Genomic DNA, 14,349 nt, shown 5'->3' with positions numbered 1-14,349 from the left:
CTGATCATATTGTTCCAATCTCATACATAGGCGGACTTCCAGGCGAAAATGTCTATCCCTAAGTTTCATAGAGACATCTGAGCTGGTGAGAGTGCCATATGTTAACAAGAGCGAGTGTCCAAGTGGGTCCACCACAACCACCAATCACCCGTCAAGCCCTAAGCGGCACATCATGTGACGCACAACCCACTCGCAATATTCAACCACACCACGAAAGATTCCTCTCCCCGACCAACGACAACCCGTGCACTTTGAGCCCATTCACGACCACCCCAAGGAGGCTCCGACAAGATGACTGTTCGCAACCAAGGTGCGTTCTCTACGCCTATATTCTCGCCTGTCGCTATTCGATCGACTTTTCGCCAATTCACCAATACTGACCGATGAATCCAGGTCTCGCCTCTTCGCGGAGCAAGTCCCGCAAGGCTCACTTCTCTGCCCCCTCCTCCGAGCGCCGCGTTCGCATGTCCGCTACCCTCTCCAAGGAGCTCCGTGAGAAGTACAACGTACGTTACACCGAATCGATTTGAATCTGGGTCTGGCCGAAAAGGGTTTTCGAGGGTGTTTTTTTTTCATTTTCGAGAATTTGAGCCAACGGGGCCGCACACACAACCAGCCATCACATGGGAACGAGAATGTTAACAAAATTCCGTCCAACAGGTCCGCTCCATTCCCCTCCGCAAGGACGACGAGGTCACCATTGTCCGTGGCTCCAACAAGGGCCGTGAGGGCAAGATCACCACCGTCTACCGTCTGAAGTACGTCGTCCACGTCGAGCGTGTCGTTCGCGAGAAGACCAACGGACAGTCCGTTCCCCTCGGCATCTCCCCTCCAACTGCGTCATCACCAAGCTCCACCTCGACAAGGACCGTGAGCAGATCCTCGCGCGCATTGCCAAGGGTCGTGAGGCCGCCAAGTCGGCTTAAGGGATATCTTACGTGTTGGGGTTTAGGTTCATGTTGCAATGGCGGTTTGACGGCGCGGGTTTATTAGAGGACTCCAAAAGAAATGGAGGTCCCAACCTGCTATTATCAGGATCAACTTTTCGCGAGCCTGCATTGCGATGAATGAAAAATGAAAAATTTTCCTTTTTCTTCCACCCGGAGTTGGTGCTTGCTGAACGATGACTTTTCGTGAGGCTGGTGTCGTCGTTTTCCTCACATTTTTCCTGTGCGTATAGGGATTTTTTGTCGAATGCTAAAGTGCAACCTGAAAGGCCTCTTTCTGGTCGATCGGCTGGTTCGGTCAGCTTTTTCTGCGCTCGCTCGACTCCGTAGCGATCTGTCCCAATTTGCTTCGGTCGTCCATTTCCCTTCGATGGGCACCCAAGTATCGCCTGATTATCTCCCCACCAATCCTGATCCTTCGGGACGGACTCTATGGTTCTTGGGGTAAACGAGTGGCGTAGAGAAAACGCAGACCTTCGGGGAAGCCTGATCGTTCTGTCTCGCTTGCAGACCTGCTCGGAGCCTCTGGCTAGGAAGCAGCGGGTTTGAAAGTGAGGTAAATGCACTGCTCCACATCGGATTGTAGTTGCACTGTAGATTTTCGGATTTGCTGGACCGTCTGGGGTATTCTTGTGCCAACATAGGCTATCAATCAGTTCACGTCTCTTTCAGCAATTCTCTTTAGAAAATTACCCAATTCGTTCAATTGATACACTCATTCCATTCATGTACCATTCTTGGAGAACCTCAGCTACTTTGAATTGAGTTGCATGCATAGCGCCCACTTGTTAGCATACCGTTGGATTACAGCATGCACACGTCAAGAACACCGAAGCTAGTTCGTTCCTTTTTAGATGATTCAAGACTTTAAAGTTGATGAAAGAAGTAACCTCATATATCGACGTCGTTATCGCTTGAATATCTTGAAAGGATCCAAACTGCATCGCGTCGCAGCAGATATATCTGCGCAGACCACGATTGACAATTGATGGCCAAAGTCATGTCGACAGTTGCAAACTGTTTGAAATTAATTCGAATGAGGACGATTTGTCCAATCCAACCTGATTGCTTTGACTGTCTACACACACGAGAATTCCAGCAGAAGTCTACCTGTCGCGGCAATTGAGGCTGGACACCTGGCGACCTTCTACTAGTATATCCGCCCGAGTCTATGTTTCTTGCCCTGGACCACCTTTCGACACCGAAGGATGAGACGTTTTTAAGGGGAAAAAAACTATATATATACGGTGTTGCTTCTTCCAGAATACACGCCGATAGGCAATTATGCAATCGCCTGGCCATGGCGACGTCAAATGCGCTCCAGTGCATGCGTCAGCGAAGCTTCATTACCAGACTTGACAAATCATGGCGGAAAGAGCAAGAAGAGCTTGTTCAGTCGCTTTGCACTTTTGCTAGATACTTCCAGGCTACTTCTGTTCTCAAGCCACGAGATGTGGACATGAAAAGCGCCTGTCACACCGACTAGCCCAGGGACACGTGTGCTAACTCTTGCATAACATATCGGTCAACAGGGGGTGGGGCGTCGACCAAAGCCCAGGTAGACTAGTCACCCAGGTGATCCAGGATATCTATAGAACAGAAATTCATCTGTTTCAAAAGGGCAGGGTGGTCTAATATAAATGAGGCCTATGCCACAAACGCAGGGACCGGGGGGTCGTTTCGAGATGTGTCCTCCGCTTAGGGGTAATCACAACCCCTGAACGCATCAAACCAAGCTGTTTGGACAAGCACCTAGCCGCAGAGTGATTCTCCATCCGCTAGTGCACACTTCTAGCCAGACACGAGCAGTGGAATCATGCCGCATATAACACGAAGTACAGATTCGTCCAAACTTTAGTACCGTGGAGAAGGGCGATCATTGTCCAATACGAGTGCGAACTACGCATGGCGGATTGCGGGGGTCGACGGGCGGAATAATTCTCGAGATGAAACCATCGCTGGTCAAAGACCTTCACTTTCACATCTTCGAGAGAAGCCACGTGAGCGGGCCCACCAAAACGGCTGTAGATGCGCCTCTGCGCCTCCCGCCATCGGTGGGCATACGCAATCCTCGTTTCCACAATAAAACCGGTGCAAGATCCCCCTTCAATCGCGTTCCGCGCGATCGTTTTCTTTGCTCACTAGTCTCATGCCCAGCCGGACGTTGGATCGGCCCGAAATTTAGACATCCGTGTCTCCTTTTCTGCTTGCGGTACAACCGTGTACCCTCCAATCGGCAGGCGTCGCATCGTCGCATTACGCATTTGGACATGCTACAGGGCTGAAGATTTCCGACATGCCAATTCTCCGATTCCTGTGAGCTCGAATTCCCACGCTTCCCCACGCGAAACCCTCCCCGGCTCCCACCTCCGACAATCTCCCGACATTTTTTCCCCCCCAAGCTCTGCTGTGCCAACGATCCGCACGGCGTGGCTTCTCCCGTCTCACCGGAGCGCGTGGCCGTCGCATTCTCGATAGGGGGGATTCGACCCGTGACACCGCCGCTATGCCAGGCTTTCGCAAGTTTATTTTCGCCGCCATCTGCTTTATAGCCTTCGTCTACGTGATACGCTCAAGTCGCCCCGAAAATGTCCCCGGTTCGCCTGGGTACAGACCCGTGAAGGAGATCTTTGATGAGGAGGCGGATTCCCTCAGAGCGCCTAGGAGACAACCTCGACTAAGAGGCCAGATGCCATTTGGCTCGTCGCCGACGGCGCCGTTACGTGATCGTCTGCGGTATCAATTCCCTTATGATCTCGAAAGGAGCTTTCCAGCATATATTTGGCAGACATGGAAATATACCCCGGCGTCTACCTGGTTTGAGGAGAGACTTCGCGACTCAGAGGCAAGCTGGACTGAGCTGCATCCAGGCTTCACGCACGAGGTCATTCCGGATGATACACAAAGACATCTGATCTGGTATCTGTACGGCTCGGTGCCGGATGTCTTCGAGGCCTACGAGGCCATGCCACTCCCAGTCATGAAGGCGGATTTCTTCCGCTACCTCGTCCTCCTTGCGCGGGGTGGTATCTACAGCGACATCGACACCTTTGCTTTAAAACCAGCTCACTACTGGCTCCCGGAAGAACTCGACCGATCGACTGTCGGACTTATCGTCGGAATCGAAGCCGACCCTGATCGCCCGGACTGGCATGAGTGGTACTCGCGCCGTCTCCAATTCTGTCAGTGGACGATTGTCTCGAAACCGGGACACCCGATTCTGCGCGACATGGTCGCATATGTCACCGAGGAAGCCCTTCGTATGAAGAGGCTTGGTATTCTGAAGAGTGGGAAGATGGACAAGACCATTATGGAGTTCACAGGGCCTGGCGCCTGGACTGATGCGGTCTTCCGTTACTTCAACAATCCAGAATACTTCGATATCAAACCTGGTGACAAGAACGTCACCTACGAGGATTTCAGTGGCCAAAAGGTCCATCGAAAGGTCGGTGATACGGTTGTCTTACCTATTACCAGTTTCAGTCCTGGAGTTGGGCAAATGGGTGCTGGATCCACCGACGATGAGATGGCTTTTGTGAAGCACAACTTCGGCGGTATGTTCCTCGTGTCTTTTGACTGTCGATATAATACTAACTCCATGCTAGGCACATGGAAAACAGACCCATCCCTATGACACTACTCTACACCCGAGATACCCTAGCCTCTTCTCAGAACCTCCTCTTTCAGTAGTTCATGCCCTTTGATCTCCGATCTCTCTCCCTCTTCTTCCTCCCGCCTTCCTCCCAAAAGGGCCTTTTGTCCTTTAGCCGCAATTCTGTAAAACAGGACTAAGGCTCGGACGGTTCCATACTCGTACGCATCCTCATGTCTCACGATCAGCCGTACATATGATTCCCACATTTGTCTTGTGCAATACTCCTTTATTTTGCTTTATCAGTCCTAGATGCCGCAAAGGCTGGCCCTGAAATAGATCTGAAAATATTCTTGAACTATCTTATCATCTGAGTCTACCCCTGTATGTAATTTGTACCTTCGACCTCTATGTGAACGCCATTACTAGAACTGAGAATCTAGGAATATAGAAGGTACCAAGAAACCATGTGATATGTTCATTGACGATTGACGTGGATTACCGAGCTAATACAGAACATGAAACCACCAAAAAAGTCCTGGATTCGATCTTTTACCACGGTGTGGCTTGGTTGATGTGTATTACTTTTGTAAATCACAATCATGAATCGAAAGTTCTGATGAGTGAATCATCTGGAATATCTGCAAGCTTGCGGACGTGAGGATGCAGTTGCACGCGTTTGAAGGGAACTAGTGGGCTGAGATACACATCTCGAGTAATAGTCCAAAAGGACAAACGAGTCATTTGGAGAGCACTCTATGTCGTGAGTGCGGGAGGTTAAGGTGATAGGTCCGAGGCTCGTGGGACCAAGAGTGGCATGGTGTATTTTTGTGAAGCCACGTGTGAAGGTAGGACCGTGTATGACTCTGATGGTCTCATATAGGGATGAAAGACAATTCAAGGCCAGAAGATGGCGGGCGGATGACGAGGAAAGAGGCGTTGGGCTACCCAGAAAGCCAAAAACCCCCAGTCAAACCGGGGTCAAAAGTGAGGTTGTTGAAACAAACCAGGCGCGAAAACTTGTGAGCGTCAAGCTCAGAAATCCTTGAAAAGAGGCTCGTATTTCTTTTTCTGGTCCTCCGTGTAGACATTCTGCTTCCTAACGTCGGTTTCCGGGTATTCCTCAAAATTGCCTGCGTCGGCGGGGTGTGATACTCGGGGAATAATCGGACCCTTGACCCGGTGATAAAAGAGATCATCCCACACAACATTTGCAAAGAATGGATGGGCTTTCACACGACCGGAGCCGCCAGAAATATATCCCAGTCGTTCGGAAGGATTGGTTTTGCAAAGAAGCGAGACAATGTTTTGCGCTGCTGCGGGCATGTTAGGAGGGAAGCGTATATGGCCTTCAACAATTTGCTCATAGATACGCATGGGATTCTGGTCCCAGAAGGGAGGCTGGCCCACCAAGAACTCGTAGATCAGAATGCCAAGAGCCCACCAGTCCACCGCTAGTCCGTGCCCGCTGTTATGGATGACTTCCGGAGCCAGGTATTCTGGTGTGCCGCATAGCGTGTAGGTCTCGCGATTGTCGACCTGTTTGGCGAATCCAAAGTCCACGAGCTTGATATGGCCGTCGGCATCGAGGAGGATATTTTCGGGCTTGAGATCGCGATAGGCAACTCCATGGATATCGTGCAGGAATTCAATTGTCATTGTGATTTCGGCGGCATAGAATTTTGAGGTTTCTTCGTCGAATCGTCGTGCTCGTCGAAGATATGTGAAGATCTCGCCTCCAGGGCAGAAATCCAACTGCGACAAGTTAGTACCGTGAGAAAGACACGACCAAAGGTAGAAAAAACGATACCAGCATGTATAAGCTTTGTTCGTCCGAGAATGATGCAATCAAATTCGTGATGTACGGGTGTCCGTTGACTGCTGCAAGTGTCTTGCGTTCATTGCGCACATGTTCCACCTGCTTCAGTTTGATCACTGTCCAGCAGGTTAGCAGCTGCAGGCAGTTGGAAGAACAGGTAGCGCTTACCATCGGCCTTTCGTAGGACCTTTAGCGCGTATACTTTCTTCTTATCCTCCTGGTTCTTCAATCTGGCGAGCCATACTCTGGCAAAGGTGCCTGCAAAAGCCAAAGCAATAGTCAGTTTACATAACCAGTGCGAGAAGAGCGCGCTTAGTCGCGAGGTGTTTCTGACCAGTGCCCAGTGTTTTCAGGAGCTTGAAGTCCTGCAGTTCAAGCCTTCTTGAAGATATACATAACTGTTTCTCATCTGCGCGATCGGTAACGAGGAACGGGTTTGCGATCTTCTGCGGAACGGATCGGAAGGACTGGACCAGATGCTTCTCCTTCTCGTGGATGCCATGTCGTATGCTGTTGGTTTTGAACGGAAGCGAGCTCGGGACAGAGCCACTCTGCGCCTCAGATGAGGAATCCTCGACAGTTCCGGTCGCCATTGGGCCGGTAGAGCATGTCTTGCGACAGAGAGGGAAAAAATGGATAGGAGCCCACCCGGTTAGCGCACCACCAATCACGTAACCCACCTGTGAGTCCGGAGAGAGAGAGAGAGAGACTCTTGGGATCAAAGCAGGAAACACATCGTCAAAAAAGCAAACCGGGGAGGTTAGGGGAGCGCGGGGCAATTTGGTAAAGGGGAGATCGCAGCTCTGACGTATCCCATGGGGGCGGGGCTGAACGGATAGGGAACTACGGTGATAAATCGGAAGTCGGAAGCCTGGTCAGCTTATTGCTTATTCGACCCTTCTATATGCCAAGTTATAATACACCCCGAAAAATCAAGACTAAAGCAGAACTGGCCCAGATCTCGATATCTCGAAATCTCGATCTCCGATCTCGGCAGGTTTCAGATTTCGGGGTTCAGGCGCAATCTGTCGCGCATGGGAACCAGCTGCAGCTGCGTCGCGTGGGAAATGACGTGTCGATATGCGCCGAAAAAGAGCCAGTGCGTACAAGAAGTTGAATGGGATTGCGCGTTCAGGACTTCGAGTTCAAGATCAAGCCGACGATCAAACTGGTGCTGTTAGGAAGGAACGTTGAGGACATTAGTCCAGGGGTTTCCTATCACTTACCCGTACAAACCGAGAACTTCGCCGAAAATGAGAATCAGAATCATGCCCACATAGACGCGAGATTGTTGCATATATGCCCGGACGCCCTGAGAAAGCCGTAAGCGCTCTTGTCATGCTGAAGCAGTTCCGAGAAAGAATACATACCGCGTCACCGACAATGCCAATAGTGTAGCCGGCGGCCACACCGGAGAGACCGACGGAGACACCAGCTGCGAGATGCATGAATGAACTGTGCCCCAAGTATCAGTCATTGCCAACCGTTTTACACCATCCACAATCATCGTCCCAACGTACGTGTACAAGCTCATGGTCGATGCCGGGTTGAGTGCTCCAGCAATCAAAACTGCAATGACGAGACCGTAGACTGCGATGATACCGGACATGACAACGGGAATAAGGGACTGTGAAATCGATTCGATTAGCCCGTGTCTAAATCGAGAAAAAGCACCGGTGTTCTTGCCTTCATGATCAGATCAGGTCGGAAGGTTCCCACACCCGCAATGCCAATGCCTGCTTTGGCTGTGCCATATGCGGCTCCAGCACCTGTGAAGTTGTAAGCTTCCGTCCGAGACTCATGATGCGGGTTTCAGCGTGTCGAGCCACGTACACCCGAAGACCATCTTCAGAGCACTTGTTAGCATGATAATTTCTTCGATGAGTCGGATGAATTCGGTTCACTCACTGCAGCAGCAATGCCGGCCTAGATTGAGAAGCTTGTTAGTTGTGCCATAGGTAGTTTTGGGAGCTCGACGAGGCGACTCACGAAGGAAAAGAAGGGGGCGAACTTAGGCGCCAACTCGCTGTCTGCCATGATGACGCGCGAAAGAGGGGCAGAAACCAAGAGAAAGATAACAGCTCGTCGAAGCGAGACTAATGAGGGTGGGAGGAAGAAGACAGAGACGACCGCCTTTCTCCTTGTCGCTGAGGGTCGCTTGGCCCGCCGTAGCCATGACATTACGTGACCGCCCGCTTTGGCGGCAACTGCCCACGCCGTCAGCCGGTCCTGTCACGCCGATACTGCTTTACCCGTCACCACTCTTCTCCTGTGTCTATCACTTTTCAACATTCACTCCTCCACCCCTCACCTACCCTTATCCTCCCACCTTCCCTCCCGACTCTTTACCCAGGAGGAATGTTGAGGGTATGACCTCGCAAGGAGCCCGGACTTTCTTGCGCTCTCGGGTCCAGGCGCTTTTCGGTAACGCCTTTTGATCACCTATAAACCCCCCCCAAAAGACTACCGAGCCGGGGCAAGCTATGGCATATTGAAGAACCACTTTTGCACGAAGACTGTTCTTATCTGATTTTCAGGGACAATTGTCTCTTGCTGAAATTGCTGCCTTCATTCTTCTCTTTTTCTCTTGTTCCACGATCCTGAACAGATCATCTTGCGACGCTCTGAACGCTCTCCACGATCGATTTTCGGATACCCACCTCCTTTTTGCCTCTTCTTCCGTCGTGGCTCAGCGATCGATATTCTACTCGTTAATTTCGTGACGTCTCGTCGATTGTCAACCGGTTGAATATGGCAGACTTGGGTGGCCAACGTAACCGGAATTACCGGCCCTATGGGGCACCTGCCTCCTCTACACAGCGAGAGGCTGCATATCTCCGATATCTTTGGCGCTGCGCCTCCGCCAGGCCGCTCACAGACCATGAACTCACAGACTCCTCAGTTCAACCAGGGTCGTGCCCACACCATGTCGTCGCAAGTGCCCCCTCCCCAGTTCCAGAGGGCACCACCGCCACCAACCCGCCAGGTGCCAAATGGATACGGACCACCGGCCCTCTCCACCCCAACGAACGGATATCCACCGCCGCCCTCCGGTGGAGGATACCAGGCATATAAGCCCGGGGCCGCGACAATGTCCTCTCATCCGCCGCCGCGACCGTACCCCCCGCCAGCGGGTCGCTATGCTGCGTCTGCGTACCCTCGACCCCAACGCCTGGATTCTAGACCGGGACCCGCCCCTCAATACCCAGACCCCCGAGACTTGGGCCGACCAATGCCTCCTCCTGCCTTGAACTCCGATGCGACGAGATCTCGGTCGCTGGCGAAACTGAGTGGTCCGTCATATCCCACCGCACCGCCTTTCCCGCCGAGCAACTTCAATCACACCTCTGCCGCTGCATCTCGTCGTGAGCAGTATCACCATCCCAGCTCACACATGACCCAGCTTGGACGTACTGTTCCAGAACGGCATACCAATGAACGATCTATGTCCATGACCACCTATGCGACAGATCATAATCAGGCTCAAATTATGAACAGTGGGAGATCCATCCCGACGCGGAGACCTCCCTCAGGCGGTCATGAGCAACCCCTTCCTACTAGATTTGATTCCATGCCGGCAATGCCGGCAAATGTGACCGATGGCTTTGTCACAAACCGTCCACCCAGCGATGCTTCACAGCGGTCTCGTACAATGTCCATGGCGTCGACCATTAACCCTGATCGCACTATGAGTGTCCAGAGCCAGGCAACAGTGGGCTCGAACGGGCAGTCAACGCTTGTTTCTAACAATTCGCGCCGGACTACTTCCAAGGTTCCTGTGGTCTACCCTGCCCTTCTCGCTCGGGTCGCCGACGTGTTTCGTGAGAAGATTACACTTGGCGAACGGCAAAAGAACGGCCTGTCTTATCAGAACGCCTTCTCCGGAACCGATGCCGTGGATTTGATCTGCACGATTATCAGAACAAACGACCGTAACCTCGCGCTTCTGCTGGGTCGTGCTCTGGATGCTCAGAAGTTTTTCCACGATGTCACCTATGATCACCGTCTTCGAGATGCTCCTGGGGAGGTCTATCAATTTAAGGAAACTATGGGAGAGGATACTATGGCCTCGGAAGTCAATGGCGTATTCACACTTCTCACCGAATGCTATTCCCCCACCTGCACTCGGGACAGCCTCTGTTATTCGATCGCCTGTCCCCAACGGCTAGAACAGCAGGCACGGTTGAACCTCAAACCTCAGCCGGTCTTGAGGACTTCAGCCTCGAAAGGAAGCCTGCATATGGATGATGATGAGGACAATGACAACCAGAAATTATGGATCAACATGGTTCCGAAGGAAGTCTCAGATAGCATTGAAGATCGGGAGAAGAAGCGGCAGGAGGTCATTTTTGAGATTATGTATACTGAGCGTGATTTCGTGAAGGATTTGGAGTACCTGCGCGATTTCTGGATGCGACCATTGCGCGCGGCGGGCACCACAAATCACTCCCCCATTCCAGAGCACCGACGGGAGAAATTCATTCGGACTGTATTCGGAAATTGTTTGGAGGTGCTAAAGGTGAACAGTGGCCTCTGTGAGGCACTCAACGCCCGGCAAAAAGAAAGCCACATTGTCAAGTCCGTCGGTGATATCTTCCTCCAGCACGTTCCTCGCTTCGATCCTTTCATCAAGTATGGTGCCAACCAACTTTACGGAAAGTATGAGTTTGAGAAGGAGAAGGCTTCGAATCCGGCCTTTGCCAAATTTGTTGAGGACACCGAGCGTCTCAAGGAGTCCCGAAAGTTGGAGCTGAACGGTTACCTGACTAAACCCACAACCCGTCTTGCTCGATACCCACTTCTTCTCGAGTCCGTCTTGAAGCACACCGCTGATGACAGTCCCGACAAGGAAGATATCCCCAAGGCCGTCAAGCTCATTAAGAGCTTCCTGTCCCGTGTGAACACCGAGAGTGGAAAGGCCGAGAACCACTTCAACTTGGTGCAGCTGAATGCCGCCTTGAAGTTCGGCCCTGGAGATTATGTGGACCTGAAGCTTACTGAAGAGAACCGTCAAATGCTGACCAAGATGGCCTTTAAGAAGACGACCGCGGAAAGCTCTGAGGTGACCGCGTATCTCTTCGATCATGCGGTGCTTTTGGTCCGCATCAAGGTGGTCAACAAGCGAGAGGAATATCGGGTCTACAAAAAGCCCATCCCTCTCGAGCTCTTGGTGATTGCCCAAATGGACGAGGTGATTCCTAGAATGGGAATTTCCAAGAGACCGTCTTCCAGCCTTTTGTCCAACAAGACTACCATCAACCCTCCCCCTGCCAAAGACGGACAGCTGCCCATTACATTCCGACACCTTGGAAAGGGTGGTTACGAACAGACCCTCTATGCCACATCCCCAACTCAGCGACGCAAGTTTATTGAGATGGTGGAGGAGCAGCAAAGGAAGCTTTGGGAACGCAACAGCAATTTCTACAACAAGACGGTTCTGAGTGAGAGGTTCTTCTCGGCGATCAATCGTGTGAACTGCTGTGTTCCAGTTGGTATGTAGCTTTCGACCTCGATTTAAGATGGAATCTCTTTGCTAACATGTTTACAGATGGCGGACGCAAGTTGGTTTTTGGAACGGATAGCGGTATCTATATCTCCGAACGCTGGCCCAAAGATAAATCAGCCAAGCCGAGAAGGGTCTTGGAGGCTACTCAAGTCACACAGATTGACACTCTAGAAGAGTACCAATTGCTTCTGGTTTTGGCGAACAAGACCCTATCCTCGTACCCAATGGAAGCCCTTGAACTCACCGAGGGTGCCAACGCCATGGCCAAACGCCCAAAGAAAATCCAGGGTCATGCAAACTTCTTCAAGGCAGGTATTGGTCTTGGCCGACACCTCGTGTGCTCAGTGAAGACGTCAGCCTTGTCAAGTACGATCAAGGTTTACGAACCGATGGACAATTTGGCCAAGGGCAAGAAGAAGTCCGCTGTCAGTAAAATGTTCCAGAGTGGGCAGGACACCCTCAGGCCGTTCAAGGAATACTACATCCCTGCCGAATCATCATCGATCCACTTCCTGCGGTCTACATTGTGTGTTGGCTGCGCACGCGGTTTTGAGGTCGTCAGTTTGGAGACAACTGAGACACAATCTTTGTTGGACCAGGCCGATACATCTCTTGACTTCGTTGCTCGCAAGGAGAATGTCAAACCCATTCACATCGAGCGCATGAACGGCGAGTTCCTTCTCAACTACAGCGACTTCTCATTTTTCGTCAACCGCAACGGATGGCGTGCTCGTCCTGACTGGAGGATCTCGTGGGAGGGCAACCCAACCGCGTTTGCCTTGTCTTACCCTTACATCCTGGCATTCGAGCCCAACTTTATCGAGATTAGGCACGTCGAGACCAGTGAATTGATTCACATTATGACGGGGAAGAACATTCGCATGCTTCACTCTTCTACTCGAGAGATCATCTACGCATATGAAGATGAAGCGGGCGAGGATGTGGTTGCGAGCTTGGACTTTTGGAAATCAGTATAACACCTTCAGGTGCATGCCATCAATGTTCAAACCATTCCACCTCTCCCTCCCGTGCTCGCTCTATTGTGCCTCGCTCGAGCGAATCGAGTCTAGTCGTCCATGACAACACATCTGCGAGCATGCCAGTGGGAAGAAGGACCAGAAAGAAAAAGAAGAGTTAGTAACTCTTTGATGTCCGCAATGCCTTAATACCACCCTCTATCCTCCCACTCCCGCCTCAGATTTCTTCCTCTAGATCTGAGCATCCCCCTCCGCCCACCAGCATCCTATGACGTCTTCTAGGAATACGACTCGGGCAAAACTCCATCTCACTCTCATCATATCTTCGTCAACCCAAAAGACTTTGGCTTCCTGTTCTGTCTCGTTTCTGTGTACAATGGAGCGCAAATACCACTTCTTGCGTGTCTGCTCGTTTCTTCCGTGCCTCTGTCTTTTGAGTTGCATCGTCTTATCCTTTTTTTAAAACTTTTTTTTCTCATTTCTTATTTTTCCCCATATCACTTCTATCTTCATCTTCTTGTGCTTTTGTTTCCTCCGCATGGCTTGCGAAGTGATGACCATGTTTCTTATTCTCTCTTATCTTTTCTAAGGAAGCTATCATATGTATTGTTGACTTCGATGTATCTTCTTCTATTTTCAATGCCATTGATGCCATTGATATGAATTTGCTATCATGAATGCAAGTGCACATCATAAGTCGTATTTTCGGTATAGATGGTCCGTGTACATCGAATCAAGTCTTGGAAGTAAAGGACCTGAGATATCCGCTGAACATCGCGCACTGATCCACAGGGGACATAAGAACAAGTGCCCGGTCATTAGACACTACATGAAAAATCAAAAATTTTGTATGATAAATTTCACTTCGTGCTCCAATCTAGCTTGATGAGATCCTGAGGTATACACGATTACCACCAACGGACCTCGGTACACCTAGTTGAGATTACGAGATCTGTCTTAGGGGCACTGCAGACGAGATACTTTTTCTTCCTCATTTACTAAACGGGCTAGGAAGACAGCAAGGATAGAGACAAGGGAGACTCACAAACGCAAAACACAAAAGAGACGAGGGAATCTTGCTGCGCTGCGGACTTTGGACAAGGTGCCAGGGACGATCAAAAAAAAAAACGGAAAACCCCCGGGGATGGGGTAGGGAGTGGACAGGGGAATAAGAAACAGGAATATGCAGGAATAGAAACTCCCCAGGGGTGATTAGGAAGGGGAAAGAAAAAAAAACCAAAGAAGAGGTGATATCGTCACGGTGGAGATGGGGAGGAACAGCGACAGCGGCAAGATATCCCAGGTTTGACGGTGCTCTTCGGTCTTGCATGGTTGCAATCTAGTGACCCATTGGGGGACCTTGTCCATCTCCACAGAGACATCGAGGAAAAATCAAGGAAGAAAAAAAAAGCTATTAACGTGAATAAACAGTCAATATTATCCCCATAAACAAAACCAAGCTTTGTGCCAGAAGTCCATGATGTTGGCACAAACGGTATCACATTGCG

The 14,349-nt window shown here is 50.9% G+C and overlaps 5 protein-coding genes across 5 annotated transcripts; 3 read left to right on the top strand and 2 right to left on the bottom strand.

Annotated features, from left to right (window-relative positions):
* Positions 1-218: 218 nt before the first annotated feature.
* N7477_007932 (60S ribosomal protein uL24) lies at positions 219-926 on the top strand (the record flags this gene model as incomplete). Its single annotated transcript, XM_056969595.1, has 4 exons — positions 219-310; positions 394-506; positions 661-810; positions 867-926. The coding sequence occupies exons 1-4, from the start codon at positions 292-294 to the stop codon at positions 924-926; spliced, it is 342 nt and encodes a 113-aa protein (XP_056819627.1). The 5' UTR covers positions 219-291.
* Positions 927-3,453: 2,527 nt separating this feature from the next.
* Positions 3,454-4,581, top strand: N7477_007931 (glycosyltransferase family 32 protein; the record flags this gene model as incomplete). The annotated part of the gene is made up of 2 exons (XM_056969594.1): positions 3,454-4,501; positions 4,553-4,581. The coding sequence occupies 2 exons, from the start codon at positions 3,454-3,456 to the stop codon at positions 4,579-4,581; spliced, it is 1,077 nt and encodes a 358-aa protein (XP_056819626.1).
* Positions 4,582-5,574: 993 nt separating this feature from the next.
* On the bottom strand, positions 5,575-6,951 carry N7477_007930 (cAMP-dependent protein kinase; the record flags this gene model as incomplete). Its single annotated transcript, XM_056969593.1, has 4 exons — positions 5,575-6,294; positions 6,350-6,474; positions 6,527-6,616; positions 6,693-6,951. 4 exons carry the CDS (start codon positions 6,949-6,951, stop codon positions 5,575-5,577), a joined length of 1,194 nt encoding a protein of 397 aa, XP_056819625.1.
* A 538-nt stretch (positions 6,952-7,489) lies between these two features.
* On the bottom strand, positions 7,490-8,395 carry N7477_007929 (V-type proton ATPase proteolipid subunit; the record flags this gene model as incomplete). The annotated part of the gene is made up of 8 exons (XM_056969592.1): positions 7,490-7,532; positions 7,585-7,670; positions 7,729-7,813; positions 7,879-7,985; positions 8,033-8,127; positions 8,192-8,204; positions 8,267-8,284; positions 8,348-8,395. The coding sequence occupies 8 exons, from the start codon at positions 8,393-8,395 to the stop codon at positions 7,490-7,492; spliced, it is 495 nt and encodes a 164-aa protein (XP_056819624.1).
* A 757-nt stretch (positions 8,396-9,152) lies between these two features.
* On the top strand, positions 9,153-12,841 carry rom2 (putative Rho guanyl nucleotide exchange factor (Rom2); the record flags this gene model as incomplete). Its single annotated transcript, XM_056969591.1, has 2 exons — positions 9,153-11,850; positions 11,907-12,841. 2 exons carry the CDS (start codon positions 9,153-9,155, stop codon positions 12,839-12,841), a joined length of 3,633 nt encoding a protein of 1,210 aa, XP_056819623.1.
* Between the last annotated feature and the right edge of the window lie 1,508 nt (positions 12,842-14,349).

The sequence above is a fragment of the Penicillium maclennaniae genome (genome assembly GCF_028827695.1).
Source record: "Penicillium maclennaniae strain IBT 15551 chromosome Unknown utg000007l:1.0-4884863.0:1.0-4888362.0, whole genome shotgun sequence".
NCBI lineage: Eukaryota > Fungi > Ascomycota > Eurotiomycetes > Eurotiales > Aspergillaceae > Penicillium > Penicillium maclennaniae.
Note: the sequence above shows the minus strand (reverse complement) of the source record. Positions and strands in the feature narration are given on the sequence as shown.